The sequence below is a fragment of the Petaurus breviceps genome, unplaced genomic scaffold (assembly GCF_028583685.1).
Source record: "Petaurus breviceps papuanus isolate PSGF00001 unplaced genomic scaffold, PetGlider_PUasm1.0 490, whole genome shotgun sequence".
Taxonomy (NCBI): Eukaryota; Metazoa; Chordata; class Mammalia; order Diprotodontia; family Petauridae; genus Petaurus; species Petaurus breviceps.
Genome location: NW_027186352.1, coordinates 13399471 through 13427030, shown reverse-complemented (window position 1 = coordinate 13427030; position 27560 = coordinate 13399471). Strand labels below are relative to the sequence as shown.

The 27560-nt window shown below is 51.2% G+C and overlaps 1 protein-coding gene across 2 annotated transcripts in view; it reads left to right on the top strand.

Annotated features, from left to right (window-relative positions):
* PAPSS2 (3'-phosphoadenosine 5'-phosphosulfate synthase 2) overlaps positions 1–20953 on the top strand; it is a 74580-nt gene extending 53627 nt beyond the window's left edge. Inside the window, exons 4-13 of one of the 2 annotated variants that reach the window (XM_069101795.1) lie at positions 1267–1405; positions 3272–3390; positions 3496–3609; positions 5246–5357; positions 7455–7469; positions 10536–10741; positions 16092–16227; positions 16668–16936; positions 17508–17737; positions 18692–20953. In XM_069101795.1, the coding sequence (XP_068957896.1) occupies positions 1267–1405; positions 3272–3390; positions 3496–3609; positions 5246–5357; positions 7455–7469; positions 10536–10741; positions 16092–16227; positions 16668–16936; positions 17508–17737; positions 18692–18833 (1482 nt within the window). In that variant the 3' untranslated portion in view covers positions 18834–20953. The remainder of the gene's footprint in view (positions 1–1266; positions 1406–3271; positions 3391–3495; positions 3610–5245; positions 5358–7454; positions 7470–10535; positions 10742–16091; positions 16228–16667; positions 16937–17507; positions 17738–18691) is intronic. The other variant, XM_069101796.1, reaches the window with a different exon arrangement.
* Positions 20954–27560: the final 6607 nt, after the last annotated feature.

The following is a 27560-nucleotide window of genomic DNA, read 5'->3' as shown; positions in this document are numbered from 1 at the left end:
TGCTTTGGAGGAAACTAGAGATTCCTAGTGGGGGAATTCAGGCAGGAGTGCATTTCAGACAAAGGCTCGCAGGTGGGAAGTGGGCTGTCTGCCAAGAGCCAGCAGGGTGGCGGCCATCCAGTCCCACCATCATCTAGGGAAGGCCCATCGTTTTCAAGGCACTGGGGAAAATAGGCAAGAATACCTTCTAGGATATCTTCTGGCTGTTGACCTCTGGTTTTATTATATTCTCTGCCCTGAAAGAATTTATATTCTCCTTGGGCAGCTACCATATTCCGCAGATGAGTCAATACGAGTTTGGTGGAAAGAATGCCAGCAGCTGGAGGGTCAGAAATCAGATGTCTTCCCTTCTCTCCCTAGTCTCTGGTCAATGACCTCTGCCTCTTTGTTCCTTCGTTCCCCTTCCTGTCAGTGGCAGCACCCTTCCCTCTTACCCGTGGCCCTAGACAAGAAGACTTCTGAAAGGTAGAGAAATAAGGCAGCAGCCATCTCTGCAGCAACACGCCCTGGAAGCTGAAGGCTTCAGAACTGAGCACTTCAGACCTCTGGCCCCTGGCTGAGTAACTCACTCACTCAGAGGAAAGGAGGAGCAGAAAAAACTGGCATTCTGGAGTTTCGGGAGCTGTGACAAAGGAGTCCTCAGCCCCTGCCTAGGAGGAGGTGTCTTGTTGGGAGGCCCATGGAGGGGCCCCATGTCCTTTCATCTCCTGTTTCCTTCTTGGCCCACAGTCTCCTCCACTTTCCCTCTTTGGGCCCTGGGTGCCCAATGCCAGAAGCTCCTCTTATGCATTCTCTGCTCTGGGGAGAGCTTAAGCTCCAAAGGAAATGGTCCCAAGCAGCCCAGATTCTCCTTCCTCTGATGAAAGGAGATGTTTCAGGTGCCATGTCAGGTCTTAGGGCTGTTGGGTTCTGTGGAAGCCAGTAAGCTGCAGGCTCCTGAGCCTCCAGGAGGGACAAGTCACCCAGCTCCTGGGGCACGTCTGTGAGCTCTCTCATGAACCCATCATGGGCAGTTTTCCTCTGTGACTTTTGTCCCCCTTGAGGGCAGGGACCTTGCCCCATTCCTCTTTGTATAGCATTCACGTCCCCCCCCCTCCTGCCCCCAGTGCTTTGCTCAGTAGAGATGTGTTGCTATCTACTTGACTTTCACTTTAAAACAAACAAAAGAAAAACCCACAGAGTTGGCCCTGGTGGTGTTAAATGCCTTTCACTGTAAAGCCTGCAATTTTCTGGTTTTTTTGTTTTATTTTATTATTTTTTTTACAGGACCGGGAGAATGCTCGTAGAATCCACGAGTCGGCAGGACTCCCCTTCTTTGAAATCTTTGTCGATGCCCCTCTGAACATCTGTGAAAGCAGAGATGTAAAAGGCCTCTACAAGAAAGCCAGGGCTGGGGAAATCAAAGGTAGGATGGCTCACTGGGGGAATTTTCCTAGTGTCCCCTTCCCTCTTCTCCTCTCCTGGTAAGAAGTGATGAATGACCTTTTCCCAAGACGGAAGCTGTGGCCAGGAATCCATCATGATGCTTTGGAAGGGGTGGCATACCTAGAGTTCAGCCACCAAGTGGATTCAAATTCCAGCCCTTGGGTGCCTCCTGTGAGCTAGTCACTGCTAGGCACTAAGAAGACAGAGACGAAAGTCACCTCACCTCCCTGGGCCTCAGTTTCCTCATCTGACCTCTGAGGTCCCTTCCTGCTGTGAATAGGTGATCCTATAATGTAATCACAGATTGGAAGTCAGGGGTCTGGGGTTCAAATTCTGTCTCAGTTACTTGCCACTTCGGATGGCAGGTTTATCTCAGTTTCCTCATATGTCAAAGTCCCTTCTAATGATGATAATGACATTGATGTGGCCACCAAGAGACCCTTTAAGAAGGGGCCAGGCTGGGGGGGGGGCCTCCCTGGCACATTCCTGCTTGGAGATTTGGGGACTCTCAGGGAGAAGGAAAAGAGCCATTTCCCAGGTGGAAAGAAAGACAGCTTCCACACTCTAAACACTATGTTTAGCATGTCAGGGGGAACAGAGATGGAGTCTGGGAGAGCTGTATTGAGATTCTGCCTCTTAGGGATCTGGGCACCCCTCAGCTCTCAGAAGCCCCAGACATGACCTGACTTGATGTCAGCAGAGTGGGTGCCAGTCTGCAGGGCAGAGGGAGTGCCCTGGACCCAGGAAGCTCTAGACCCTCCAAAAGAAAATGTGCTTCCTGTTTTTTTGTGGAGGAATTCCTGGGTTTTAAGCTCTCAGTTCCAGACCAAAACAGTTCAAAATCATACTGGGGGGAAAAGTTTTGACTTTGTCTCTTTAGACAGAGCACCTGGCACAGGGCCTGGCACACATGAGGGGCCTAAAAAAGGGTGGTGGAATACTCCTCCCCCCAGGAGATATGAGAAATAGAAAAGATCACAATAATAGCTAGCATTTTCATGTGGCGTCGCTCTCATCTGATCATCACAACAACCTTGGAGGTGGTCGCCATCATTTTATTCCATTTTTCAGGTGAGGAAATTGAGGCAGGTGTGACCCACACTCACAGCACCATCTGAAACGTGGGAGCTTGAATCATGAGTCCATGGGCCAGGCAGAGGTTGCCTTCATACATTTATTGAATGCCAAGCCAATCTCAAATAAGCATCTGAGGTTCAGGTTTATACTCTGTAGCCAAAGCACTGACATCGTCTTTCTCATGGGAAACTTTACGTTGTTTGCTACTTGAGGCCCAGCTTGCAGCCTTGAAGAGGCCATTCCCTTGGGATGCTTCCTGGCTTTCTTGTCTCATGTGTGGCCACTTCATCTGTGTTGCTCAAGCAGCCAGGGTTTCAGGGACAGTCAGAATGTTCCAAGCCTCCCTTGGGGAGGGGGGGGGGGCAACATTCTGGGCTACTGGGTCCAAGTGGGTGGAAACAGGCTCAAGGGGGTCCTTGGCCTGGGTTCGTGCCCATGGCAGACCCCTCAGAGCTAACCCTCGACGGCGCCCCCTACAAGTAGGCAGTGGTTAAGTGAGGCCAAGTTTGAGCTCAGGTTTTGCTGCCTCCAAGACCAAGACTTCCCACTGTACCACTCTGGGGTCTGCCGCAGGAGCTTGTGTGCTGCTTGGGTAGCGGGAGGGAGGCGGGCGCAGACGCCATCTCACTCATCCCACGTGTCTTAACTGGAGATCAAGAAGCGCCGTTGGCACCTACTTCTAGTCCGTGTCCCCGGGCAGGGGCTTCGCCTTCGATTAACAAATTATCATGTCCCGGTGAAAGCCACTGTCCTCGGTCCTGCTTTGCAGGGTTTACGGGGATCGACTCCGAATATGAAAAGCCAGAAACCCCGGAGCTGGTGGTGAAGACCAACCTGTCGTCTGTGAGCGACTGTGTACAGCAGGTGGTGGACCTGCTGCAGGAGCAGGTGGGTGGGGGCGAGCTGGGGGGAGCGAGCTGGGGGAGGGAGGGAGTGCCTGGGCTCCGCGGCGCCCGGCCTTCTAAGACCGCCCGTTTCTCACTTTGGCCTCAGACCATCGTGCCGCCCTCGGCGACAAAAGGCATCCACGAGCTCTTCGTGCCAGAAAATCAGCTGGACGAGGCCCGGGCTGAAGCGGAGAAGCTGCCGTCCCTGCTCATCACCAAGGTGATGGCACTGGCTTGTCCCTATCCGGAGGAGGGCGTGGGGGCGGGGGAGAGTCTGAAGCTTCCCTGCAGTGTCCCATCTCGGAGGTGCCTCAGGCTTCTGAGCCCAGCCCCCTTCTGTCTGACTGCTCTCCTGGAACTTCTGATCTGGTTGGAACAGTAGCTCAACGAGAATTTATTTATTTATTTTGCTTTTTGGAGGGGGAAAGGTAGGGCATTTGGGGTTAAGTGAATTGCCCAGGGTCACAAGGCTAGTTTTTGTGTTGTGTCTGAGGCTGGATTTGAACTCAGGACCTCCTGACTCCAGGGCTGGTGCTCTATTCACTGCACCACCTAGCTGCCCCTCAATGAGCATTTATTAAGCATCCACTATGTATCAGGCAAGAATTTTAGTGCTCAGACTGGAAGAGGCCTCAGAGATCAAGCCTAGGACTGCTGAGCTGGAGCTGACAGGAACCTCAGAGGCCATGTGGTTCAGCTCCCTCACTTGACAGATGGGGAAACTGAGGCCAATGGAAGTGAAGTGACCTGTGCAGGGTCACCCCTCCTAATAAATGACAAATGAGGGGTTGGATTCCAGGTCCTTAGATTTCCAATTGCTTGCTCTTCCCACCAAAGCAAGATTCTCCCAGGGTCCCAGAATGAGCAAGCGACTGGGGCAGACATCTTTTACTTCTCTTCTCCTAGCCTCTCTCTCTCTTAGCTCATGCTCCTCCCTGTTTCCTGCCAGCACCCTGACCTCAGGCTGCTTCTGCCTCATGGCAAAGACTCGTTCTGTTCCTTCCTTCCTTCCTTCCTTCCTTCCTTCCTTCCTTCCTTCCTTCCTTCCTTCCTTCCTTCCTTCCTTCCTTCCTTCCTTTCTTCCTTCCTTCCTTCCTTCCTTGATTCATTCATTCACTAAACATTTGTTGAACCATGACCAACCATGAGCAGAGCTAGGGCAGAGGCAAAGTTCAGGGAAGACAGGCTCCTGCCCTCATAATGCTGACAGTGTAGTCATACTCCCATTGACAAAAGAGAGAGTATGTATGTGTGTGTGTGTGTGTGTGTGTGTGTGTGTGAGAGAGAGATATGCAGAGACAGAGAGAGAGAGAGAGAGAGAGAGAGACAGGGGAGAGAGAGAGAGGGGAAGAGAGAAAGAGAGAGAGAGAGAGAGAGAGAGAGGGAGAGGGAGAGAGAGAGAGACTCATGGTAACAACAGACATGTGAAGCTCAGCCCCTGCATTCGCAGGCTCTATTTTCTGCCTATTCAAACAGCCCCGGTCTCTTGGGGGAGGAAAGGAAGCATCCAGACAGGGGATTCCCCATCCCCCCAGGTGGTAGCAGCTTCACATTGAAATGGTGTTGATTGCCCACCTATTTAGGTCAGAACACCTAGAACAGGAGGTCTCTGAGCTCTGTCATCATCGGCCAGGGATCAGAGGAGGCTGAGATGAGGAATAATCCCAACCCTCTGTCACCATGCTCCTTAGAAAGATCATGGGAATGAGTATATCCTAAGATTGGGCCTCTAGGGTAGGTCAGCTCAGAGCCCACTGGGACCAGGAAGGAGCCTTGCAATAGCTAGGGTGAGGGGCTGCCCCAAGGACAGACCTGCCCCCTCTGCCCCCATTCACCCACCTCCTTCGGTTTTGCAGCTGGATTTGCAGTGGGTCCAGGTGCTGAGTGAAGGCTGGGCCACCCCCCTCAAAGGCTTTATGCGAGAGAAGGAGTTTCTTCAAGTGATGCACTTTGACACACTGCTGGATGGTAGGATTTCTTCTTTCACACTATTTCTCATCATGGGGGCGGGGTGGGAGTGAAGAGGGGAATCCTTTTCTTCCAAGCCTACAGAAGCCCTGTGAAATGTTCTTGGTTGAGCTGAAAACGTTGTGGGGCAGAAAAAGGTCTTGGTTAGGGTCAGTCTGACTTGTTTTACCACAATATTCCAAGCTTTGAACTTGGTTGGGTGCAAGATCACAGGACCGAGGGCTGGCAGGGAACATCTTGCTGGACAGAGGAAGGGCCTGAGGCCCAGTGGCATGTGGCTAGAGAATCAGACTCGAACTCAGGTCTTCAGCCCCCAGTCCTGGGCTCTTCCTGCCATATTGAGCTGCCAACATATCCTGCTGTCTTCCTCTAGGTATTTAATTCAAAGTTATAATAACCATGAGCTGAAGATGAAGCACATTCTGCCCTCTGTACCCAGAAGAGAAGGTTTTAGGCAGTTTTCCTTGTGCCGCTTTGTTATGCGCACCCCGACTGCCTGTCCAAAAGGCTGAGGGGCCACTGGGGGCATTGTCTCCTGGCAGAGCTGCCCATCAAGGTTGGAGAGGCTGGGTGAGCCTCAGCCTAGATGGGGGCTTGGGACTACTCCTGTGGATGCTGCCCACAAAGGCTGAGTATGACCGTTTGGCTACTTCCTGGGACCCTGGAATCTCTTACACACATGCAAAGAAACATCCATCCATCCATCCATCCATCCATCTATCTATCCATCTATCTATCATCTATCTATCTATCTATCTATCTATCTATCTATCTATCTATCTATCTATCTATCTATCATCTATCTATCCCATCTGTCTATCCCATCTATCTATTTGTCTATCTATCTGACAAATATATACATGCCATGCACATATATGAATGTATGTGTGTATGTATATTGAAGACAATATGGCAGATGAAACTCTCACTCTGAAGGTACATGTAAAGCTAGCTGCATGAGCCTCGGACAGAGGAAACTTAAGTCCTTGTACAAAGCCACCTGGTCAGGCCCTTGGAAACACACCAGGGTCCAGGTCATTCTATTGTCCATAAGATAGTTTCCTTCTACCACCAGCTGACCTGTGGCAGACACTCCATTCCTGGCCCCATTCCTGGAGCAGAAGACCCAGTGGTTGCCAGGAGAAAGTCAGTCTGAACTGGAGAGTAGCTAGGTGGGGGCCCAGGGCCTCACTCAGACTTGCCTTCCTGAAATATCTCTGCATCTGCCACGAAGGGGCGCAACTTGTACATGACCAGCAAGCATAGGAGATACTTCAGGAGAAAAAGAGGAAGGGACATTTGGGGGTCTCCTGTTATCAGTGCAGAGGGAGGACTTTCAGTCTTGAAAAACTGTGACTTGATATAAAAAGAATGATGAGGAATTAGCAGCCCCCGCGGCTGTGGAGCCATGGGAAAAAGCAATTTGTCTACCTGGTCCATTAGCACTGGCATGGTGGGAAAAGTCAGAAGGAGGATCTGGGTCAAATCCTTCCCCCAAATAGTCACAAGCCCCATAATCTCTCTGAGCTTCAGTCTCCTGGAAAATGGTACAACCATAACCAGACCCGTAATACCTGCCCGAGGGGAAAGTTATGAGAATCTGAAGAGACATGAGAGTCGAATTGTAACCAGCAGCTGGAGTGAAGGATTGCAATCAGAGTCAGAGCCTGGGGAGGGGGCTGTGAGCTTCCAACATGGAGCCATCATTTTTATGCTGTTCCTAGGACTTCTGAGGGAATCCAGGATGCCTGGTCAGAATGTACCCACACCTACTTCCCCCAAGTCAGGGTTTAGAAACCACCTACCTCAGCTCCTCCATTGGGATGAAACTGGGCCATTTACCATGGGCTGCCATAGTTGTCAGACATACAGGAACCCCTGGGGGCACAAAATCCCCTCCTGGTCAGGTCTTCCCAACCTACAACTTGATGCATCTAGTCCAATAGCAAGGAGAGCAATTAGCCTTTCAGATGTGGTTGTATGTGCCAGATACGTAGGAGAAGTTCCCAATGAGCTCTCCGCGGCCTCAAAATGACTCTGAGATGATTCCAATGGGGGTTGAAAACGTGTTTGTTAATTGTGTTTATGTTTCCCTAGGCGTGGCCTGTCCTGGTATGTATTGTAATAACTTTCCAAGTAATCAAATTATTATAATTAGATATTTTACATTAATTGGAACTAGAATTTTTGAATAGCAAAAAAAAATAAAAATAAAAATAACAACCCTCCAAAAACCAAGAAATGACTCCAAATTAGCCAATACAAATTGATTAGAGTTCATGATCCAACCAGTTATGGAAGGATAAAGGCAATGTGGATGGGGAGACCAAAGAACTGGGCCAACCAAGCCCAGGAAATCAGTGGGTCCATGCAGCTGTGGTTCCTTGTGCTATATCTGGTCAGCAGAAGAGGCCTCTGGGTTCGGAACGATTTGGGGAGAGGCCCTTTGTCTGCTGTTGGCCACACTGTCTTTGAATGCTGGGCCATGTTCCACTCAGGTCACTGGACCCAAGAACTATGTTTCTTTAAGACCTTTAAGGTTGAGTGGGTTTTACATGGCTGTTAAAAGTGGGCACATCTGGTTGGATTCTGCATGAACTGTGGGACTGCTCCTGTGGCAGACGAGTGATTTTGCATGAAAGTAATTTCAAACCATCAACTAATAGACAATGATAGAGTTTCTGTGGTGGCCCCAAGTGGGAGAGGGCACATGCTTCATGTGAACAAGGATGGATGTGGAAAATGCCCATGACCTTTGGTTCCCTCTTGCTGTTAGCGGGGGTGAGGAGGAAAGAGGGTAGGATTGGGGTTTAGGGTTCAGATGTTGGCTCTGGACTTCCTGTATCAGACCTGGGACCTCGGGTAAGTCTCTGAAAAGCACCCAGTGCAGTACACAGAGGTGAATTTTGATGGCAGAGGCCTGGGTTCAAATCCTGACTCTGTGAGCCCCTGGACAGTCGCTGTATAGTGAGGGGCAGGATTGGATCACCTTTAATTTAATTCTCTGCATCAATGACCCTGAAATCACAAAAGTCCTGAAGACTGTCCTGGGTGACTAGATGACTCATATCACACTAGGGAATGTGTGTGGCATTATCCAGTCCCTGCCCCTTCCAGAGGAGAAAGAGCCCAGCCTCCTTCCCTGGACCCCATTTTCTGGGGACTCTGGGGTGATGAAGGCCTTTACTGAGCAAGGAGACCTATTAAAATGCTTGTTAATGGCCTTCTGCAGGAGGCTTTCAGCCCTAGCTCCCAGGCATCTTATCTTGGTTTGGGGGGCCATCACACTGTTCCCCACACCCTGTCCCATTTTGGGGGCCCTATTCTATCTTGGAGCCTGTTTCCAGGGTATGACTGGTGATCCTCAAGCAGACATGCATACTTCCTCCTTAGCAGAGAATGGGGGACTGGGTTCACCTTGTTTTTGGAGAGCAGTAACAATCCTAAGACTGCTTAGGAAATAATAAATTAAATTTATTATTTGTTATAAACTAAATAAAAATAAATAAATAAATAAAATAAAACTAACTAAATAAAATAAAATAAATAATAAATAATAATAATTTATTATATTTTTAAAATGGAAGAACCATTCTTAGCTCTCAGGTCATCCGGAAGCAAACTTGGTTTGGATTTTGCCCTCAGGCTGTAGTTTGCCTTGATAATCCATTTTACAGAGAAGAAAACCAGGGCCAGGAGAAGAGATTTGACTTTCCCAAGGTAACAGCCGGGAACACAAACCCAGGCCTTGCCAGGACACAAACCCAGGCCTCTGACTCAAAAGCCAGCATTCTTTTCACAACTTCATCATAGATTAGTGATGCATGTGACTTTAGAGACCACCTACTCCAACCTCTCTATTTTACAGAGGGGGAAACTGAGTCCCAGAGAGGGAAAAGGACATAGACAGTCATTTGGATAGTAATGAGGACCATAGGTTTGGAAGTAGATGAGAAAATCATCCCTCGAAGCCCTTGTTCATGTACCAGGCATATGGGAAACGGGGGAAGGGAGACCAGATTATAAGGGGAGACCTGTACTAAGGCACCATTATCTGGCATCCTTGGAGACCAAGGTATTCTGGATAAAGGAGCCTTCCAGATAACTGGAAGATGACAGGTTGGATTGGAGACCTCTGAGGTCTGCGTCCTGTGATGCCAGGACATAAGGCCCTCTGGGGTCCTCACTGGAGTTTGGCTGGTGCCTTCGGTGACTCAGGCTCTGTCATGGGAAAAGGTCTTGTGGTGCTAGGGCTCCTGGTGCTAACATTTCACTCCATCACTGATCCAAAAAGCCAGATACGGTGCTGGGGCCCATGGTGACCAGCCAAACAGGGTCGGTTGATTTTTTAAAACTGTTTCTTGTTTGATTAAGATAATCACAGCTCCCCGTTTTTATAAAGCATTAAGGCTTGCAAAGAACTTTCCTCATTCCAGATCTGTTGGGAGGTTACAGAGCTGAAAACAAAGGCTCTGAGGCCTGCCCGGGTCAGAAAAGGAAGAAGCAGCGATTCTAGTACAAGGAGGTTTGGAATAAGCCAGGTACAGTTTGAGTCCGAATCTTCAGACCCAGGGAAGCCAGTGAATTCAACCCCCCCCCCATTTTTCAGAGAAGAAAACTGAGGCCCAAGGAGGACAGGGGACTTTCTCAGGGTCACCCAGGCTATAGGTAGTAAAGGCTTTTCTTTGGGGTCTTCCTGGGTCATGAGGGCCGGGCCTGAGGCTGCCAGTAAAGGCTTCTAAAGAGGATCTAAACCAGCTTTGATGCTACATCCCTGGGCCCCAGACTGCACCCACATACTTCTCCACAGCTCCCCAAAGTCCAGGACCAAGGGGCCCTGCTTCTTTCAGACCCTGAGCCCCTAGACACGGGCTAGCTTCAGACTTTCTGGCTTCTTCTAGGGGATTTTTCAAGAGGGCCTTGGCCCCCCTTTCCTGTCCAGGTAGTGTGGTGTGAAGGCTGGATTTAGAGTCAGAGGCCCCAAGTGCTCTGCACCTGGCTGAGTTTGGATGGAGGCCTCTGAGGACCCTCCCAGCCTCAGTTTCCCCATCTGAAAAATGAGGTAGTAGGACCAGATGACCGCTGGGGTCTCTCCCAGCTCTGGCTGCTTCCATCCCAGGAACGGCCCATCAGGTGGGGGAGGTGCCATGTGTTGACACCTCCCTGGTCTTCCCGCAGACGGTGTCCTCAACCTGAGCATTCCCATTGTCCTCCCCATCTCCGAGGATGACAGGAAGCGGCTCCAGGGCTGCAGTGAGTTCGCCCTGGAATATGACGGATGGAAGGTGGCCATCCTAAGAGATCCAGAATTCTATGAGCACAGGAAGGAAGAGCGCTGTGCCCGCGTCTGGGGGACAACCTGTGCCCAGCACCCCCACATCAAGGTACGTCCAGAAGAGCCCATGCCCACTTAGCTCCAGAGTGCCTGGGACAGACATCATTCTACAGATGAGGACACTAAAGTTTGGAGAGGAATCCCACAGGCAAAGAAGGGGAAGGAGGACATTCTAGGTTCAGTGGTTGGGGAAGCACTGCATGGAGAGAGGCCAGTATTCAAGGAATCAGTTGGCTGGATGATGGAAGGAAACAGCATATGATGGTCAGAGTTCTAGATTTGGAGCTGAAAGGGACCAAGAGTCCAACCCTCCCTCCCCTCATTTTGTACCTGAGATAGCTGAGGCAGAGAAGCAGGCCAAGTTCACACAGCTAGTGAGTTATTCAAAGCTAGTGCAATGCCCAGTAGACCACACTGCCTCAGAAAGAAAGGGTGGACCATGATGCCCCATGCCCTTTGACTGGCCTAGATGCTGCCACAGCCATCAAAGAAATGCCCCTTGTGTACTGAGGTATATCAAGTGTTCATTAAGCACCCACTGTGTGCTAGGCACTATACCAAGCCCTGAGGACACAAAGGAAGATAAAAGCCAGCCCCTGCCCTCAAGGAGCTTACATCTAGTGGGGGACAGGAGCTTGCAGCAGGAGCATTAGAGATAGAGACCAAGGGAAGGTCCTGGCATCAGGCCTGGGAAGGCTCTTCTTGGGCAAGGCGGGCTTCTGTGGGGTCTTGGAGGGAGCTGGGAAGTCGAGCTGGGCAGGGAGAGGAGTCTAAGCCTGGGGAAGCTGCCAGAGAAGATGCGGGCTGAGAAGCTCAAAAAGAACATGTGTGAGTGTGTATGTGACTGTGTGTATATGAGTGTGTGTGAGTGTATGTGTGTGTGTGTATGTGACTGTATTGTGTGTTTGTGAACATTGTGAGTGTGTAAATTTGTGTGTGAGTGTGACTGTGTATGTGTGTGAATGTGTGTATGTGTGAGTGTATGAGTGTGTGACTGTGTGTGAGTGTGTATGAGTGTGTGTTTGTGTGTGTGTGTGAATATGTGTGTGTGTGTACCCATCAATTAGGGAATGACTGAGCAAGTTATGGTGTGCTCTGTTCAGAGAATCCTGGGAGGATTGGTATGAACCAAGGCAGAACCGATAACATAGTCCCAACCACTCAGCAGAGGCAGCAGCTTGGGACAACTTAGGGTCTGTGCCTGGGGCAGGAGCCAGCCAGGGACTGAGGAGGAAGTGCGTGCCCTGCCCCCACCCACAGAAGGGAAGGGCTCAGAATGCAGAATGAGCCATACGTTTTGGGACGTGGCCAACGTGGGGATTTGCTTTGCTTCAATGGGCATGTTTCCACAAAAGGTTTTGTTTTTTTAATGGGGAGGGGAGGTAGGAGGGATGGCGTTTCCTCCCTTTCCTCCCCCCAAACACACACAAACAAAATGAGATGGAATCATGGACAGGTGAGGCGGCTTTGTAAGTGACATGTCGGATTTGTTATATACTTAAGAAGAAAAACAAGCTTTGTGTAAGAGATTTGCAGTTTCGTGGACAGTCCTCTCTGGTTCCATAGTGTATATGGAAATAAATGCTCATTTTATTTAATGTTGGTTAAGTTCAGAATTTAAGGAGAAATGATAGGGTAGAAGCAGATTGCAATGGGCCTTGAATCGATTTGTCCTTCACTGGGGAAGAATCCGCCTCATATGTGAATCTAGGACTCCTCTCGAGGGAGGAGCCAAACTTCAGAGAAAGGGCAAAAGCCACTGAACTGGCCGGCTTTAGGATGGAGGGTAGGGGTGAGCTGGGGCTTTGGGGCCCTGCCAGCAACAGCAGCTTAGGAGAATCAAGGAAGCCACTTCCAGAATCACTGCACTCATTCAGTGTTAACAAGCCCACCTTCCCCCAGCCCCACCAGCATCCACAATGCCCATCTGTTGCCTTCCCGTGCTTTTCCCAAAATGCTCTCCTGCCTCTGCTTTGCTTTCCCCTCTAAGAACAAAAGGATGGACAGAAAGCAAGAGCCAGCTTGTTGCCTGCAAACCCTCACCCTCAGCATATTCCTCTTTGAATGGGAAAGTTGGGGAGCGGTGCTCAGCCAGACAGTACTTTAGTGTTGGGCACCCATCAGAGCAAAGCCATGTGCTCCAATCACCTTAATCATGCATCTTTTTCATCCCTTCCCTGGTTGTAATTATACAAGCTGATGATTTTCCCTCCACCCAGAGACATAAAGAAGAAGCCTTTCATTTAAACTGGCCGCTGTGTTTTAGGGGTTTGTGTCTTTGTGATGTTTACAGCTAGAAGGGGTCTTTAAGGCAATTGAATTGAGGAATTCTTAGCCTAGAGTCCTGAGGAATCTTTCAAAAAACTGACCTCTGTATTTCAGTAGAATCAGTGTGCCCTGTGTTTGAAAACATGATTCTGAGTAGGGTCTGTCCACATCTGCCTTTCCCGACTATGGAAGAAGTCTCTGATCTAGTGCTGACCATGCAGTTTACAGAGGAGGGAACTGAGGGTCAGAGAGATGTGACTTGCCCATGGTCAGGTCATCTGGCAGGTCGTTTCAGGCCAAGATCTCTTATGACACAGTTCCATATTATGGAGCTCCAGCACAATGGAAGGCCTGGATCCAGGGCCAATCTTTCCTGGGGTCCCTGAAGTGGAGCAAAGAGTGATTTGGTCCTTCTAGGGTCCAGAGGCCTTGGAGTGAGGGGGGAGGGCAGAAGAGGGAGATGTGGGCGATGCTTTTAGAAGAAGAGCCACCTCTCCACCTCCAGCCATGACAGGGATCCAGCAACAAACTTGTGTGAGCAGCCCAAGGACGAATCTGTAACCTCTCTGAGGATGAGGGAGAAGGGCAAAGGAGTAATTGTAGCTTTCACTTCACTGGCCTGGGATTGCTGGGGAGGCAAGGAGAGGCATACGGACCTGATGATAGCTCTGGACTGCTTCCAGAGCTCTTTGCCGGAGCATCCCCAGGGAGCCAGCCCAATTTGCAGCTGATGTCATCATTAATACACTTTAAGTTAACCCAGATGGGTGACCTTGGACAAGTCCCTCGCCCTCCTGAAAGGCCATAAATCAAAGGCTGGAAGAAACCTTAAATAAGATCTTGTCAGGGGCGGCTAGGTGGCACAGTGAGTAAAGAGCCGACCTGGAGTCAGGAGGACCCAAGTTCCATTGGCCTCAGACACTTAGCCCCCACACAAAAAAAAACTAGCTGTGTAACCTTGGGCAAGTTACTTAACCCCAATTGCCCTCCAAAAGGGCTAAATAAATAAATAACATCTTGTCCAAGCCCCGTATTTGGTAGAACTGGAGCAGGGACATCACCTGCCAAATTGACTCCAGACCCAAGGCTCTTTCCATTAGGTGACACCCCCAGAATCACACAGCTAGTGAGGACAGGAGCCTGTTAGCTGGAAGGGGATCTAGAAGCCATCAGATCTCATCCCCCTTAGGGCCAGCCAGGTGAAGTGGCTTGCCTAAGGTGACACAATATGTGTCTCTTCCTTCCTCACTTTGGGACCACTGGCAGGACTCCCCAGGCTACCACTGCCTCTAGAAATCCTCCAGGGATCCTGCACAGGGGTGTGCCAGGAGCAATCTGAGCCAGGGCTTTCCCTTGGGGGGACACAAGGCAAAGAGTGACTTTGAAGAGAGGCTCCCTCCTCACCCCAAAGGTGCAGTGAGGGGCCGGCGTTCAGAGGAGGGAGCAGGAGCTGGAAACACTCACGTCCTTACAGAGCAAGAGGAATCTCTGCTGCCTTTCATCTGGGGCTCCACAAGCTTTGCCAAACCACTCATCACCTCTTCCTCATAAAGTGATGAACTATGATTTTCCCCATTTAAAAAGACGAGGCAGCACCAGGTGCCTGGTGGCCCCAGGAGGGGTAGGGGCAGGGTGGGGACCAAGAAGAAACATTTCCCCAGACTCGCCTTTAAGGGGACCAGGTTCTTTTTGTAGGCTCCTTGGAAGACTCAATGCCCCTGTGTGAGCAGGAGCTCAGACGAGGCCAGGGGAGACTAGGACAGTAACCCAGGGGGAGTGTTAGGCTTGGCAATGGGAAGACCTACCTCAGGGGTATGGGACTCGGTTGTGCCATCAGTGAAATGGGATAATTATACTTACCTCCCAAGGTCATTGCTAGAAAAGCACCCTAGAAATGTGAAGTTTTCTTCTCTTCCCCACCATACTTCACCATCGAGGCCAGATGTAACTGAAAACAGTAACTCTAGAAAGCAGACATCAGGGGATGTGGGGGCTTTTCTGGCAGCCCTCTGTTCTGTTTGGACATAATCGAAGGCCCAGCTGCCTGGTTGTGATCAGGGCCCACACCAGCTCTTGCTGACCCACAGCCACCTCATTAAGACGAAAATGTATTTGGGGAGTTAGGAGCTTAATGACAAAAGGTGGACAAAAAAGTCACCCCAAACCAATCAGAGAACTTTAACAGAGAATGGCAAGTCTAATTCCCTGCAGGCTCTGCGGATAGCTGGGGGAGGGAGTCTACGGGGAGCACAGGATTACTGAGGGCAGTTCATGAGACCCCATCGGAAGAGGCGGGTGCAGTGAAATGATCGCTGCTGAATGGGGAGACTGAGGGCCCAGCCCCTGTCTTGGGGACCCCTGCTCAGTCACTGTCCATCTCTGGCCTCCATTTCCTACTCTGCAAAAGGAGAAGGTTGGCCTTTGTGGCCCCTTTAAAGGTGTGTAAACATGAGGTTAAAACAAACAGAAATCCACCCATAATTCCAGGATGGAATTCCGGCCCAGCCCAAATGTTTGCTGTCCAGGAAGCCTGCTGGGACATCCCGTCTCAGAACTGTCATCACCGCCGCTGTTCCCATCTCTGACACACTCTCCAATGAGAGGCACAAAGGCCTGGGCTCAAGGCCAGCTCCACCCCCCACCCTCAACACACACACACACACACACACACACACACACACACACACACACACACACACACACTTCCCAACTATGGAGCCAAGGCCAAGGGGCCTTGGCTCCCTCATCTATGAAATGGTGAGAATGCCCTCAGTCTCCCGGGCGTGCCAGATGAAACGAGAATTCTGTTCCCAGCCCACGTTGGCAGCGTCAGTGCCCACAGGCCCCGAGCCTTCTCCCTTCTCATCCTCATTCCCCAGCTTCCCTGGCCTCCAGCAAGTCTCCCCTTCTGCAGGAAGCCCCTGGAAGTCCCTGGAGGCTGGTGCCCGCCCACTGCACTTTGCTCTCCTGTATGCATCTTATCTGTCCTTGGGGAGCTGCGCGTTGTCTCTTCCTTAGACTGCAAGCTCCCTGAGAGCAGCCTCGGACGTGTCCTGGTGTCCGCAGCAGGTGCCTAACTAACGTTCGCTGTCTGGCTTGCACTGCATTGAAATGCCTGATTTCCTTTGAAGATGGTGATGGGAAGTGGAGACTGGCTGGTTGGCGGAGACCTCCACGTGCTGGAGAGGGTCCGGTGGAATGATGGGCTGGACCAGTTCCGCCTCACGCCCCTGGAGCTCAAGCAGCGATTTAAAGAAATGAACGCAGGTCTGTAGCATCCTTGCGCGGCGGCCAGCCCATGGCCGCCTTCCCCCTTCTTGGCGCCCAGGAGGGCAGCCCTCAGGGCTGCGGGGTCGGGGTTACCAGAGGCGGCCCCAGCCTGGGCTCTCGGCCTCCCTCTGCCCCTTGCAGGAGGGTGTGGCCTTGGGCCAGGCAGTGCGGCGCACTGGGTGCTGCCGCTTCTGCTACAGGGTGGGTTTGGAAGCCCGGGGTTGGTTTGGTCTCGCGACTGGCTGTGCCACCTAGGGTCGGCTGTGCCCTCGGCCCGGCCGTGCCGTTGGCCCCCGGCTGTGCCCTCTGGCCTTCTGCCCCCTTCCTATACGGCTCTCTAAAGGGTGTCCTCACTGGCCAGCTGTGAACAGGCGCTCCCGATGCCCGACCTCGAGCCTGGCCCGCAGTGACTTTGGCTTGCACACGTCCTTTCGCAGACGCGGTGTTTGCGTTCCAGCTGCGCAATCCTGTCCACAACGGCCACGCGCTGCTCATGCAGGACACGCGCCGCCGCCTCCTGGAGAGAGGCTACAAGCATCCTGTCCTCTTGCTGCATCCCCTGGGAGGCTGGACCAAGGAAGACGATGTTCCCTTGCAGTGGCGCATGAAGCAACACGCGGCCGTCCTGGAGGAGGGGGTCCTGGACCCCAAGGCCACCATCGTGGCCATCTTCCCTTCACCAATGCTCTATGCTGGCCCCACAGAGGTGAGGTCTTTCTTCAGCCCACTCTACCTAACCTGAGGCAGAAATCCAGAGTCTCTGATGGGGAATTGAGAGGACAAAGGGAGAAAAACATGGGTCCTTATCCTGGCTTTCCTTGAAGCCTCCAGTTCCCTCATCTGTAAAATGGGCAGACTGGACTGGATGGTCCCTCCTTTCTCTCTCAACTCCCCTAATACCCCTAACTCAGGGACACTTCACTCTTGTTCAAGTGGAAGGGACCTGGACCCACTTCACTGATATTTGTAATGTCCCTAATAGGAGACACAGAAAACCAATTATGTTGAAATGCAGTTCCCACATAAGGCTCTGGGCCTCAGTCTCTTGATAAGTAATGGAAGAAAGCAGAGTTAGGTGGTGTCAAAGGGCCCTTCCAGTTTTCAGCACTATGATGACCTGAAGGAAAGCCTTTCCCCCAGGGTCCCTTGCCCCACCCCCTGCCTTCTCCCAGGGCCACCTCTTTCAGGGCTGTCTGGTATCAGCCCTGATCCCTTGTGGGCCTCCCATGAAGAGGGCCATATATAACCACCCTTTCTTCTCTGGACTGTATCTCTAGGTCCAGTGGCACTGCCGTTCCAGAATGATAGCTGGGGCTAATTTCTACATCGTAGGCAGGGACCCTGCCGGAATGCCCCATCCCGAGTCTAAGAAAGACCTATATGAGCCCACTCATGGGGGAAAGGTCCTGAGCATGGCTCCTGGCCTCACCTCTGTGGAGATTATCCCTTTCCGTGTGGCTGCCTACAACAAGGCCCAGAAAGCCATGACCTTCTACGACCCAGCAAGGTGAGCCCCCCAGCTCCTGAACCAGCCGCTAAGGGAGGGACAGGCCTCAGTGCTGGCCTGCTCCAGAGGCCTGAGTCCTCCACCGGACAGACAGGAGATGTCTTTTCATGGGACAGGCTGGCCTGGGGAAGGGGGGTGGTCTTCTGGAGCCAGGGAAACCTGGCTTCTAGTCCCTCCTCCAGAAGAAGTGGGGCCCCCGTCCTCATCCCTCAAATGGTCTTCTGTCTTCCTGGGTCTCCCCAATGCTTAGGGAGGTGCTGGGTATTGGTCTCTGCAGACCCCCTGCTTCCCCTCAATCCCACTCCTGACTTTAAGAGGAACAGCTGTTGGACCAAGACCTCCTCAGTCTAAATTACCTTCCTCCAAAACCTGTTGCTTCTGTTTGCACATCCAGAAGAGGTCCTGCTCTTTCCCTCTGCTCAGAAATCCTCAGTGGCTCCCTATTCCCCCCCAAGGCAAGTTCTGACTCCTCTGCCAGCCTCTGAGGACCCTGAAGAATCAGAGAGCACTCCACCTTTCCAACTTTTTTTCATGGCTCTCCCATCAGGGTATAGTGGAGAGTCTGGACTTTGGAGTCAGAGGGCCTGGTTTCAAATCCTAGCCTGTCACTCACTATCTGGTGACCTTGGACTTCTCAGTAAATGAAGGGTCTTCCTAGGACCTCCTCCCCTCACTCTAATCCTCCAGGCCCTCTTTGTTGGAGGCTAGCCAGTTTGCCTCCTTGACTCACTCCCCACCCCAAACGAGTTGTGTTCTCTTGCCTAGGTATTGATGGAACGTCCTTTCTCACCCTGAATTCCACCCTTGTTCTATATGGAATTCTCCATCCCTGGCCTTCTCCTCAGCCCCCACAAAGCATTTCCCTGGCCAATTGTAAGCCCCCTGAAAGAAGGGGCTGCTGGGCACAGAATTTGTCCTGGTCGAGCTAACTTCTCTCTCTCCATTCTGTTTCAGACACAATGAGTTTGATTTCATCTCAGGAACACGGATGAGGAAGCTTGCCCGGGAAGGAGAAAATCCCCCTGATGGCTTCATGGCCCCCAAAGCCTGGAAAGTGCTCACAGACTATTACAGGTCCCTGGAGAAGAGTAATTAGAGGCCCAGGGGCTCCCTCCCCTCCACACCCCATGCTCTGCCCTTCATCTTTCTGCTTTGGTGATTATAGAGGCTTAGGAATCAGGCAACTTCCTGATTTTAAGGGAAACTTTCTAACTAGGGCCAAAGGGGGCCTAAATTCAGAATCATCTCTGAAATTCGGAAGAGCGGTGCCAAGAGGGCAGCCCAGGTGGCAGGAAGGCTGTGCTCATCCCATTGAGATGACTACTGTCTGTAAATCTCCTCTTTTGTTGCATTGAGGACCAGAGCCAGAGAAGGCTGGGCCCCCCTCCTGGGGGCTGACTAGGGCACCCAGCCAAGAATCAGCCCAGACGAGCAGTGTGCTGCCAGCACATCCTAGAGACACAGACCCCAGGAACAGCTCTAGCCCAGCTGCCAGCGAGACCAAAGGGCACAGTGTGTGTGTTGGTGGCAAAAGAAAATCCCATCCCCCTGGCACAACCCCAGCATGCATCTTGGTCTCAGACATTTCTAGGACTCAGGCTCACAAGGGCCCTTAGAGGTTAGCAGACCCTGAAGGTCACGTGACCCAACCCCCCCATTTCACAGATGAAGAAGCTCGGCCTAGGGATGGGATCGCTTCAAGGTCGGAGCACAGGTGCCTAGCCTCCACACTGATGGGAGGCTTCCTGGGTCATGCTGTGTAGTGGGAATGGATCCCTGTGACCCATAGTGGCTAAGAAAACCACAAATTAATATCATCTAGGTCATACTGTATTTGTGTTTATTTTGTTAAATACTTCCCAACTCTATTTTATTCTGGACAGGCGAGCCACATGTAAGCAGCCAGTCTGGCAAGTCTAACGACTCTGTTAGGCCCTTCTCCGCTCCATTATTTTTACAGAGAGGGAAACTGAGGCTCAAGAAGGAGAAGGGACTTGCTTAAAGGTCACAGAACAGAAAACACTAGTGACAGAGATGGGACTCAAACCCAGGTCCTCTGAATCTATGCCCTGCTGCTCCTCAGAACAGAAAGGTTTCAACAGCCAAATGAAAACTTGCCGTGATAATTTGTCCTGGTACTGTAGCATTTTGGGAAAAGTCTCTGTACCCAGAAGGAAGGCCCATGGAGACAGTGAGAAGTCTGTGGGCACTCCCAGCTGGGGGGCCTTGAAATAAGCATTCCCTTTCCTGGGCCGAAGTTTCTTTCTCTGTAAGATGAGAGCTGGACTAGGTCTCTGCCGTCCCATCAGGCTCTTGGACCCTGTAAGTCCATCAGGTCCTAGGATATTATAGCTGGAAAGGAACCCAAAGTCACCATGCTTCATACCCTCAATGTATGGCTGAAGAGTGGAGTCGGGGTGGGAATTGTCCAAGGTCATACAGCTGGCTAGAACAGCATCTTCTGGACTCTTCCACACATCATGCAAGGTTACAACTCGGACAAAAGAGGTGGACCAAAATGAGCCCCTGCTACCCAGAATACAGCCTTCGTCAGCAGGTCAGCCTCCCTCCCTCCCCCGTCCCCTGGACTGATGGTGTGGACAACCCCAAAGCAGGCCCCTGGAGGGCAGGAGTCCAAGGTCACAGGGGCAGCAGGCGTCTCGAGGGGCAGGAAATCCACTGTCTTCAGAGGGACCCATTTTCATGAAGCCTGTATGTTCAGCTCATCTCATGTCGTCCGTTCCAGGAAGCCAATCTTTCATGGAAACCAAAGCATCCTTGTAGCTCAGAGAGCAGTAATTCGTTCCGCTGCCACTGCTAAGGAAGGCCGCCCTTCTTTGGGGACTCCTGTCATTAGCAGAGGTGGGAGCAAGAAAGGGAATAGTGGGATTTCCCATGTTTAGTGTTTCTTTTCAAAATGTTAGCCTTTTGCTATGAAAGTTCTCGCTATAATGTGCTTCGTTGCAAACACAGCACAGCCTGGCTGGCCTGGTCTTTCCAACACTGTGTGAGCCGTCTCCCTGTAGGAAGCTGCTTGCTTGCTTTTTTTGTAGCTTATTTATTAAAAACATGAGAATGGGTCAAGTGCCTTAGCCAAAGGATCTCATGGCTTAGAAGATGCTCATAAGCTGCTCCTGCAACACTCAATGCAAAAATGAATATTTCTATGTGCAAATGATTGCTTTTTCATATTTTAATAAACTTCTTGCAATGGAACCTGACTGTTTATCTGCGGCTAGTCTAGAACAGAGGAGATAAGGAAAGGAAAAGAAAGCAGCGGCTTTTATTAGTGCAATGGAGTCTGTCTGCTCTGTAAAATGTATTCTTTGTGGAATGCTGAGCTCCTCAGGGATCAGGCCCTTGGGACACCAGACTTCTGCCAGTGCCTTGGGGGAGCACTGCCCAAGACGGTGCATGTCCTGGAACTCCCTTTAATGCCAGTATACACTGCATAAAGTTATCCCCCTGCGTTGAGCCAGGGGAGAAGGCAGGGAAGTTGTTTAAAGTGTCTTTGTTCTATCAACCAAAAAAAATCACCTTGATTTCTAGCTCTCTCCCCAATTACTGAAGAAGGTGCCACCAGCCTTCTTCATTCCCAGTCTCCACAAGAGCCTCCGCCATCACATATAAATCAGCTGCCACCTGTCGTTTCTGTCTCCCCAACACCTCTCCCATGCCCCCTTCTCTTTATTCAAAGAGCTAATGCCCCAGAAAGATCTCCCAAGTGCCAAAGGCAAGATTAGCCTTGGCTAATCCCTTGGTCCCTAAGAGTGAGGACCTTGGTTTCTGCCATCTTGCCACCCAAACAGATGTCTGGTGGGATGTGGGAGGCTTTCATTCCTTTGCTCCTTCTTCCCTCCTAGAGGACCCTGTGCAGCCCCAGGGCCCCTCACCCCTGGCCAAGGAGCTAGAAGTTCACTTTCTCCCTACACTCGGTCTTGTTGGACTCACCTTCTGTTCTGCAAAGTACCAGGTCTCAAAGCACAAGGCAGAAGGCCAGGACTGGGATGGGGAGAATGCCGGCATGCTGGCATATTTATGTAGTTACCTGGTGGCACAGGGGGCCTGGGGTGAACATCCAGGAGTGGGTGGAAGCTGAGTGAATGCCTCAGAAGCACCCACCAAGAGATGGGAGAGGCATCAGTAACCACCTAGCCCAACACCCTTGTAGGGATGGGGAAACTGAGGCCCAGAGTGGGGAGCATCTCCCACAAAAAGCAGAGCTGGAATTTACATCCTGACCTGTTGAGTGGGTGCTGCCTCTCCAGGGGGATGGGTGGACAGGCTTTGCTTTCATTCCTCCAAGGACACAAGATGGGTTCCTTTTTCAATTCCTTGTGGATGCGATTTCCAGTGAGGTCCCTTCCTATTCTCAAACACTGATTTCAACTCCTTCCAACAGGGCAGATAGATTCCCATCCTGCATCTTCCCATAAATCTTTGCTGGGGGTCCACCCAGAGTGCTGAGGGCTTTCCTCCAGTTCTCCTGACACCTCCAGTGAGAAGCAGTGCCACAACCTGGATGGGGAAGAGGACCGGCATCCGCAAGCTCCTGGTTCAAATCTTGCCGCACACATTTCTGAGCTGTGTGACTCTAGGGGAGTCACTTGATTTATCTGGGCCTTCTGAGGAGGCAGGGCTCCCTAAGCCTCCGGGCTGATGGCAGCCAGGATTCCAGCCCAGCACGCGGGGGCGGGCAGCTAGTGCTTTTCTCTGTTGACTTTTTTTCCAGTCCTACATTCCTGTTATGCCTCTTCCCCTACCCCACTCTCCCATCTGATTCAGATATGCAGAAATTATATGGGGGTAGGGGAAGCTTTTATTGTCATATTTGTCATAATGGGCTTTAACTTGACTCATGGGAAGGGCCAGGAGGTGGAATTAATAAAAAGCGTTGGTTACTTAAAAACTCCTAGGATCCCAAGGTGGTGGGGACTGAGTAGGGGTGCAGTCTTGTGGCTGGAACAGAAGACCGCACCACGTAACAGCAGCACCATTTGCATACAAACAACTCTGTTAAACACCTGAGGACTTTTTTTTAGTAGATTAACCCCCCCACTCCCCAAATCTGCCTTTCCACTCCATTAATTTAGCCAATCTGCCTTAAAGATAACACAGTGGCAAAGTTCTGCTCAGCTCAGCTTAAATTAATCACTTTAATAGCCTATATTAAATTAATAATTCACTTCACATGCAGAAATACTGCTGAGACACTCTAGAAAGAAAGTATGACCTTGGCAAGCTGTTTTGAGTCACACAGACCCTGCCTTGGAGGGAAGAGGTAAATTCTTGTACCAGCCTGCACGCTTCATGGCTTGGGCCAGAGACACGGATGGGCTCAGGGACAAGCCCGGAAAGCCCAGCTCTCTGTGTGTGCAGGGTACACCCACTGACCCACAGCTCCTGGTGAGAAGAGGGGGCTGAGAAGCCACCTGACTTCTCCACTCAATGGGTTTTCCCTAGTTGGGGTTCACTTAGTTTGGGACAAAGAGAGAAAAGCCTGATCCAAGGGTTTGTGGCAGGCAGGTCAACTCTGCTGAAAGCCCAGTAAATTCTCCCTTCTGCCCTCCACCCTCCACTCCGTGAGCTGGAAAAGCTGGGAAGGCTCCAGCAGGGTGGGTGGGTGGCAGAGAGAACAGGCTGTTAGAGCAGGAAGGGGCCCTGGGGCATTGATCCTGGGAGGTCTTGGAGACCCAGCTCACCTTACAGGTGCAGCCCCTGAGGCCCAGAGAGAAGGGATTTCCTTCAGGTCACCCAGGCATTGACTAGGACAGGATTCAAACCAAGATCCTCTGATCTGAGAAACAGGGCCCCCTCCCTGGCAACCCATGCTTCTGTGTACGGGTTGTCAGGGGCGAACACCCAGTTTATGGGAGTCAGGAGTCTGAGACAGGGCCAGGTGCCGGGGATACAAAAATGTGAAATTTCTGCACTTGAAGCCTACAGTTCTATTGGAGGACCCAATGCCCCCCTCCCCAATGCCCAATGCCCGTACAAAGTACTTTTCAGCACAGGGAGGATACAGGCTGCTGGGATGTGGATGGGCCTCATGTAGCTAGCATATGGTAATGAGCCAGACATTTCAGAGAAGCTAAGGCTTCCAAGGGGGCCATGGAGGAGGGCTGTAGAGAGGGCATATGTTCCAGGGGGTGGGGGTGGGGGACAGCCTAGGCAAAGGCCTGGAGGGGAGAGATGCACACATCGGTCTCCTTACCAGTAAGCCTAGAACACAGCGGGTGAAGGAGAATCTAGGGCCACAAGCCTGGAATGAGAGGCTGGAGCCAGACCAGAAAAGAATCTATTTCTTAATCTGGGGTCTGGGAACATTACAAAAATAATTACTTTGCTAACTGTATTTCACAATAACTGGTTGCCTGTGTAATCCTATGTATTATTATTTTTCTTTTTTTTTTTTTTACTTTTACAAACATTATTTTGAGACGGTCCAGGCTGCCAGAAGGATCCATGTTGCAGAAAAGGTTAAGACTCCCCAACTAGAGGAATAGGGAGCCATTGGTTCTTTTTGAGCAGGGGTGTGCCAAGGTCAGGCTTGAGCTCTAGGAATATTGCTTTGGCAGGGATGAATGGGTGAGAAGAGAGACTTGAGGAGAGGTAAAGAGCACCTGAATGAGGGTGGTGGCAGACACAGGAAAGTCAGATGAGAGAAGGGCAATCAGTGAGATCTGGCACCTGGCTGTAGGGAAGAGGAAGGGACAAGTGGGAAGGACTGCTGGTCGGGAATCTCGGTCACTAAATTGAGTCGTTGCCTCAAGAGAATGGGGGAGGCCATGGAGAGGGAGGGAGTGGGGGCCAGGCCCGGAGCAGTTAGCTCACAAAGAAACAGTCGCACTATCTGAAGCTCTGAGTATTTCTATTTGATGTCGATACCAATTCTACACCTTAGACAGATGGCCACAAAAGCTGGCACCTTGGCATCCATCCCCTGGTAGAAGGCAGAGGAACCCACGCTGGACAGAGTTCCCAGGGATAGCCAAGGATTTCAACACTTCTGCTAATGACCTGACCTTCTTGGGCCAGGGAGTCTACCAGATGTGGTAGAACACGTATGTGGGGAGGCACGTTCACACAAGTCAAAGCCACGTGAGTCACAGTCAGCAGACCCTAGCTTTAATTATGGGAGAAAACACGGAGCAGCTTCAGGGAAGCCGGGCCAGCCCTTGGGGAGGTCCAGGTGGTTTTCTTTCTTTTTTTTTTTTTTTAAAGCAATCGGGGTTAAGTAACTTGCTCAAGGTTACACGGCCAGTTATTTCTGGGTGGGTGCTAAGTATCTGAGCCTGGATTTGATCCCCAGGTCATCCGGACACTGGAGCCGGTGCTCTTACTCGCTGAGCCACCTGGCCGCCCCTCAGGTGGTTTTCTTGTTGGGGATCAATCAACCACAGATCTGAGAGTGAGAAGTGACCTCAGGGGCTGGCTAGTCCATACCTAACAAGATGGTGGCAGGGGACTTGCTTCCAGTTAGAGACCCTAGCTTGGAAAGCACACCAAATAGAACACATAAGCAGTATGCATTAGTTGGATTAAGACCCAGTTTAACTCAAGCTTGACTTTTGACAGGACTTGGAAGAACTCAATATCCATAAGTTGCATGTGCTGATCAGCTGGAAACTCTGGCACAGGAATTTGGCCCAAGGCCCAATCACTGAAGAGCTGGAAGGGCGTGTAGGGAGCAAGAGTCCCCTTCACCCTGGTGGCCGCCCAACCTTGGCTGGGGGCTTCATGGGACGCACTCCCCCCCGGCTCCCTTCAAGGCCCAGCTGAAATCCCACCTTCCACAAGAAACCTGCCCTCTGAGGTGTTCTCCAGTTCATGCCATGGAGGCCTGATTTGTACATGGTTGTTGGCCAGCTCTCTCCCCTGTCAGACCTCAACAGCAAGGACTCCTTCGCCTTTCTCTGCATCCCCAGGGCCTGCTCAGTATAGTGCCTGGGGTACAGCTGCTTAAGATAACTGAGGCCTGGCACCAGGTTACCAGTGGGGTAAAGAACTTTTTTCTTTAAGATCATGAACATAGTCTTGGAAACACGTCTTTTCTTGGTATTCCCGGTGCTTAGCGTGGGGCACAGTATCCAGCAGGTGCTTATAAATGCTTGTTGACAATCTGACTTGTTTGAGGGGTTGTGGCACGTGCTCCATGAATCCCTGAGGTTCAGAAGGAAGCTCCCGTCAGCACATCCGCTGGGCCCCTCTGGCTAAGCCTGTAGACCCCTTCAGAATGCATAAGATCAACTACATGGAGAACAAAAGAATCAGTTATATGGAAGGACAGCACACACAAGGTTAAGAACCTCTGCCTTAAGGCCCTGAATTGTAGGACGACCCTCAAGGGCTCGAGTCAAGAACTAGGGAGCAGTGATCAGAGAGCCAGGATGGCGGCTTAGTTGTGCCCGACTCACCTCGTTTCTTTCTTCAGACAAGTTGGCAAATGGGTAGAGGAGGGGGAGGCCGCAGATAACAGCTTGCCCACTCGGAGTTCAGTCCAGTATCTGACAAGCACGGGGACATATGGGTAGAAACAGTAGAATGATTGGGTAGATGGAGAACTGATACATGGCAAGACCTTAGGAGGCATCAAGAGCTCGATGCCACTGTTCACGACTAGTCTAGAATGGAGTGTCCTTGACCCGCCATAGTACTTTTATCAAGAACTTGGACCAAAGCATTGATAATATAAATGAGGTGTCATGGATAGGAAGCAAGATGGCAAGGTCACTGAGTCTAGGGAGGAAGATGGCAGCTAGCTAATGATGAGGGAGAACGTTGGTCACCAACATGACATCCACCCAGGGTCAGATCATGTGAGGAATGTTCTGTTCCACTGTTAACACCTGCCAGAGTTAGGGAGGATGTACCTGGGAGCCCAGAGGAAAGCAGCCAGGAAGAAGGCAGCCCCAGACATCGTGCTGTGTGCAGATTGGCTTCAGGAGCCTGGCTTGTTTGGTGGGGATGAAGGAAGACCTAGGGGCAGCCTGTGGTAAACTGGGTTCCCAGAGGGCAGAGTCAGGAGCCATGGAGGGTGGAAGTTTCAAGGGACAGATCTAAGCTTAAGGTAAGGAAAAATGGTCTAAGAACCAGAGCTGTTTCCCCAGGAAGCAACTGGTGGCACATTAGATAGAGGGCTGGCCTTAGAAGCAGGGAGATCCGAGTTCAAATCTAGCCTCACACACTAGCTATGTGACCCTGGGCAAGTCACTTCACTCCCTGCCTCAGTTTCCCCAACAGTAAAAAGGGGAAAACAGCATTCACTTCCCAGGGTTATAAGGATCAAATGAAGCCCAGTGTCTGGCACATAGCAGATATTTAATACATGCTCATCCTCCTCCCTTCCCACTGTGCATCTTCAAATGACCACCTGTTGGGAAGGTGGCAGGTCAGGCCTGGGTTACTCAGTCTCTTTTGACTGAGATTTACAAAATTCCAGGCACTCACTGAACAAACTGTCTGGAGAGGACTCCAAGGGTCACCAGGCACAAATCCCTCCTTCAACCAGTGAGGAAAATAAGATGCTGAGGTGATGGCCTAGTCCTTTCCCAACAGCACTGACACCCAGCTCTAGAATACTGAGACCCCCATTCTAAGGCTTGAGTAGGAGGGCAGGGCCCACTCCATTCTACAGGGCCCTTGGAGATGCTACTAAAACACTGGGCTCCATCATTAAACGCTCCACTGACAAGGCTTCTGTTTGCCTCACTGGCATTTATAAACAGTTCAGGGGATGGTCTGGTTGTCCAGGAAGCTGGAAGTGAAGACTCTTCGTCCCAACAAACTTCCTTGTCATAAGTTGGGGTAAAACCATTCTGCG